This window comes from Panicum hallii, chromosome 8, assembly GCF_002211085.1.
Source record: "Panicum hallii strain FIL2 chromosome 8, PHallii_v3.1, whole genome shotgun sequence".
In the NCBI taxonomy this organism is placed as follows: Eukaryota; Viridiplantae; Streptophyta; class Magnoliopsida; order Poales; family Poaceae; genus Panicum; species Panicum hallii.
This window is the reverse complement of record NC_038049.1, coordinates 6,474,729-6,478,454: the sequence shown is the minus strand read 5'-3', so window position 1 is coordinate 6,478,454 and position 3,726 is coordinate 6,474,729. Positions and strand designations below refer to the sequence as shown.

Below are 3,726 nucleotides of genomic sequence, written 5' to 3'. Positions count from 1 at the left end.
GAATGGCTCAACGAGAGCAGGGTTTATGAAAACTCCCTGCAAATGATCAAGAAAATTAGTCTGGAAGTTCGAAAATGTTCTGAAATGGGTATGAATTTTGTTCACTTTGAAAAAAAACCCGGCGTACCTTGGTCTTGGCGGCAAGTCGGTAAATGTGCGGCACGTCGTTCTGCTTGTGGTGCTTGGGGTAGGCGACCTGGCCGTAGAGGTCGTAGCGGTCGATGAGCTTGAGCACGGCCGTGAGCACGGTGGCGGCGCCGCCGGACATCTCCTCGATGTCGTCCCTGTTCCCCAGTATCAGCGTCAGGTTCGCGAGCTCCCGGAGGTGGCGGCTCTCGCCGTAGGCCTTGAGCAGCGTGGTGACGTTCTTCTTAGGGTCCGGCCGCGACAGCGCCAGGATCATCGGCTTGTGCGGGTTGGTGAAGAATCTCAGCACCTGCGGAAGAAACAGAGCAGGTCTGAATGTTCTGATCACCGCTGCTCTGTTCCTAGCTGATCGAATCCCAGAGCAATGGCAGCAGCATCTACCTCCGACCAGATGGGCGGCATTGGCTTCTTGGCCTTGCCGGGGCTCATGAGCGCCTGCAGGTCGCCGTCGCCGTCGGCGAGGTCCTGCGTGTCGACGTAGCTGAAGTCCATGCCGGGCGGGATGACGACCATGCGCGGCATGTAGCGGCCGAGGCAGCTGACCCCCCGGCGGCGGCGCACCCGGAGCTTGCGCTCGACCATGACGTCGAAGCCGTCGTAGAGGCCCCACTGCTCCTCGATCTCCTGCTTGGTGCTGGTGACCACCACCTCCGCGGCGTCCAGCCCGGTCTCCTCGGCCTCGATCCGGCGCGCGATCCGGTAGGTGCCCTGGATCTCGGCGGGCGGCATGCGGCCGAGCTTGAGCAGCTGCTCCAGCTTGTTCCGCCCCAGCGAGTGGCCCGTCATCACCATGGGCACGTTGAGCGCGCTCGCCAGGTGTGCCGCCACCTCCGCCGCGTCCGCGTAGTGCCCGTGGATCACGTACGGCCACACCGGGGCCGCCGCGCCGCCGTCGGAGAGCTGGTCGCCGAGCGCGCGCGCGACGTTGGTGACGTGCGCCAGCGCGCGGTCCACGAACTCGGGGATGTGCGGCCACAGGGACTCCTTGGGGAGGTACCGGTCCCGGGGCCCGCACGGCAGCCGCACGATGTAGGCCCCGCCGTCGCCGCCGGCGTCGTCGGCGTCGGATGGGCGGGTGATCATCTCGACGGGCTCGCCGTAGGTCCAGTCGACGTCTGGGCAGGAGATCTGCCGCGTGAGGAGGTCGACGCGGTGCACGCCGGCGGTGGCCGCCAGCGCCCGGGCCAGCTCCACCACGTACTTCACCTGCGGACATGTGGAAAGGGTAAAAAGCGAAATTGATGAAAAGGTAGAAGGGTAATTCGGTCAAAATCAGCTCCACCAGACGTGTCAACATTGTCTGGACTGGACTCTGGACTTGACCAACCCGGGATAAGAATAAGATAGCTCAGTGTCAAGTAGGAGATGTAACAAATCACAATCAAGACAATTCCATTCAAAGAGCTCTATGAAATTTCTACTTTTAAATCTCAATCTCCTAAAATTCGAGTAAGTTTCAAGGAAAAATTTGAACAGGAGTGGCTTTGTGGGTGCTGAGAGTGACCTGGCCCCCGGTGTCAGAGTCACGGCCAAGCTCCATGTTCTCCCCACGGACGAGCCCGTGTATGCTGCAACGGGACGCAACCCAATTATATTTAAGTCACCCATGGACAAAAGCGTGACGTGTCGGTCAGCGATCCGTCAAATATCAACTGATCATCACTTTGATTTGGTGCTACCTGATGAGGACGATGTAGAGGTTCCGGTCATCCTTGGCCACCTCATCCTCGTCCTCGGAGACGATCCGGGTCTCGGAGTTGATCCTCGCGAGTCGGCTCTGCTGCTGCTGCTCGCCGTCGGCCGCCGCCGCCACACTCGGAGGCTGGAGGGCCGGGGCGCCGTCCGGGCGGTCCTTCTCGCTGTCGGAGAGCTCCTCGGCGGCCTCCCGGCTTCCCAGCTCCTGCTCCAGCCGCCGCCGCGCTACCTGGCGCGAGTACTCCCACTCTACCTGCCAGTTTGAATAGAAATATTTTTTAAGATGAGAATCATGATGAGAGCCGATTGTATCATAGGAATGTTATGGTTTCACCACATTTAACACCCGACACTACAATATATTACAATATATGAAAGGCATTCGATGAACCCCTCTAGCAACAGAAAAATCCTACGCTCCAGACAGAGCTTTATCGGAGAGTGACTTTCACTACATTTATCGCACATGGTGGTCGTAACAGTAACATGATGGTTAAATTGCACACACATCAAAATTTCCAAGTCTCTTAGTATTAATAATTAATTTAGTTCCCCTCAAAAAAGTAATTAATTTAGTTCCATTTTCTGGAGGGAAAAGGTACAGGTGAAGGAAAAATCGGTCAAGAAAAACCCAGGTGACGATTTAAGTAGACGTGCAGGTTAATACGCGTTTTCCGTAACGACCCGTTACGAAAAACAGGGTGGCAAACCATACCATCAACCGCCATGGCCCGGACGCAACTGACCACGGGAGTCAAACGACCCAAGCAAATGCCCTACGGGCCAGGTTAACTAGGGAGCCGATTGATGGCGGATGCCGGCGACGATCGTCTTTGATTTGTTTGGAACGCAAACGAACACGGGTTCTGATGGGGAAAAAGATCTTCTTCTACCGAAAAGCAGAGCAGGCGCAGGTGATGAGTGAACGAAGAGATGCTCTGAGCTCAGCCTTGGTGCCATGGCGGCGTACCTGCTTCTTCTTCCTGGCGACGTGCCAGATCCTCCAGCACAGGTTCTCCAGCCGGTTATTCCGCTCCTGGCTGCTGCGCATCGCCACCACCTGCGCGGAAAGCCAATCAGGCGCGAGCGAGAAAGGATCGAGCAGCCGGAGGCCGGAGCTAGCTCCGGCGATCAAAGCAGCTGCTGCTGTTACTAACTTACTATACCTTGGTCCATGTCTTGTGGAGGTCCCGGTCGTCGAATCGGCTGACGACCTCCTCGACGAAGTAGCGCGTGGGGCTGTACGCCGCCCCCTCCGCCAGCGCCGGCGCCTGCAGCAGCCTCGGCGTCGTGAGCGCGAGCGCGCCGCCCTGCTCCCCGCGCAGCTTCACGCCGGCGTCCAGGATCGCCTCCAGGTACCCGTTGATCCACTCGTTCCCCGCCGCCGCCATCTCCTCCTCCTGCCCTGCCCCTCACGCCGCAGCGGGCGCCGCCGGAGAGAGAGAAGAAGGGAGCTGCCGCCGCCACGTACCGAAAGGGGCACCTCCGCTCTCCCTCCCTCTCTATATATATCCCACTTCTTGTCCTGGCGTCGAGGTTGGGTGCAGGGCAAAAGAAGGGAGGCAGCAGCCGCCCGTTATATCGTGGAGCAGAGCAGAGCATGGCAAAATTTACCCTCTTTTTTTCTGTTCAGTGAGATGGGATATTATTTTATTTATCTCGTTTTCGTTTTTCGTTTTTGTATTGGAGGGAATATTGGTGGGTGTGGGATTCTTGGGCCGGGTTATCTATCCTATCGTTGCCTGGCGCCGTCGATGGGAGGAGAGCCGGAGAGGAATAAAGCGAAAGGGATTTCTGGGAGGAGGAGGGGGAGCGATATGGGTGGTGTGGCGAGTGGTGGATGGGTCGGCGGCGGCAACATGACGACGACCAGCGGCGTCGCGG

The 3,726-nt window shown here is 58.2% G+C and overlaps 1 protein-coding gene across 1 annotated transcript in view; it reads right to left on the bottom strand.

Annotated features, from left to right (window-relative positions):
- LOC112902630 (probable sucrose-phosphate synthase 5) overlaps positions 1–3,407 on the bottom strand; it is a 5,294-nt gene extending 1,887 nt beyond the window's left edge. The window contains exons 1-7 of the mRNA XM_025971741.1: positions 3,009–3,407; positions 2,813–2,902; positions 1,827–2,095; positions 1,652–1,715; positions 529–1,353; positions 128–436; positions 1–36 (exon numbers count right to left, since the gene is read on the bottom strand). The exon at positions 1–36 is cut by the window's left edge and continues 18 nt beyond it. Coding sequence (XP_025827526.1) covers positions 1–36; positions 128–436; positions 529–1,353; positions 1,652–1,715; positions 1,827–2,095; positions 2,813–2,902; positions 3,009–3,233 — 1,818 coding nt within the window. The 5' untranslated portion in view covers positions 3,234–3,407. The remainder of the gene's footprint in view (positions 37–127; positions 437–528; positions 1,354–1,651; positions 1,716–1,826; positions 2,096–2,812; positions 2,903–3,008) is intronic.
- Positions 3,408–3,726: the final 319 nt, after the last annotated feature.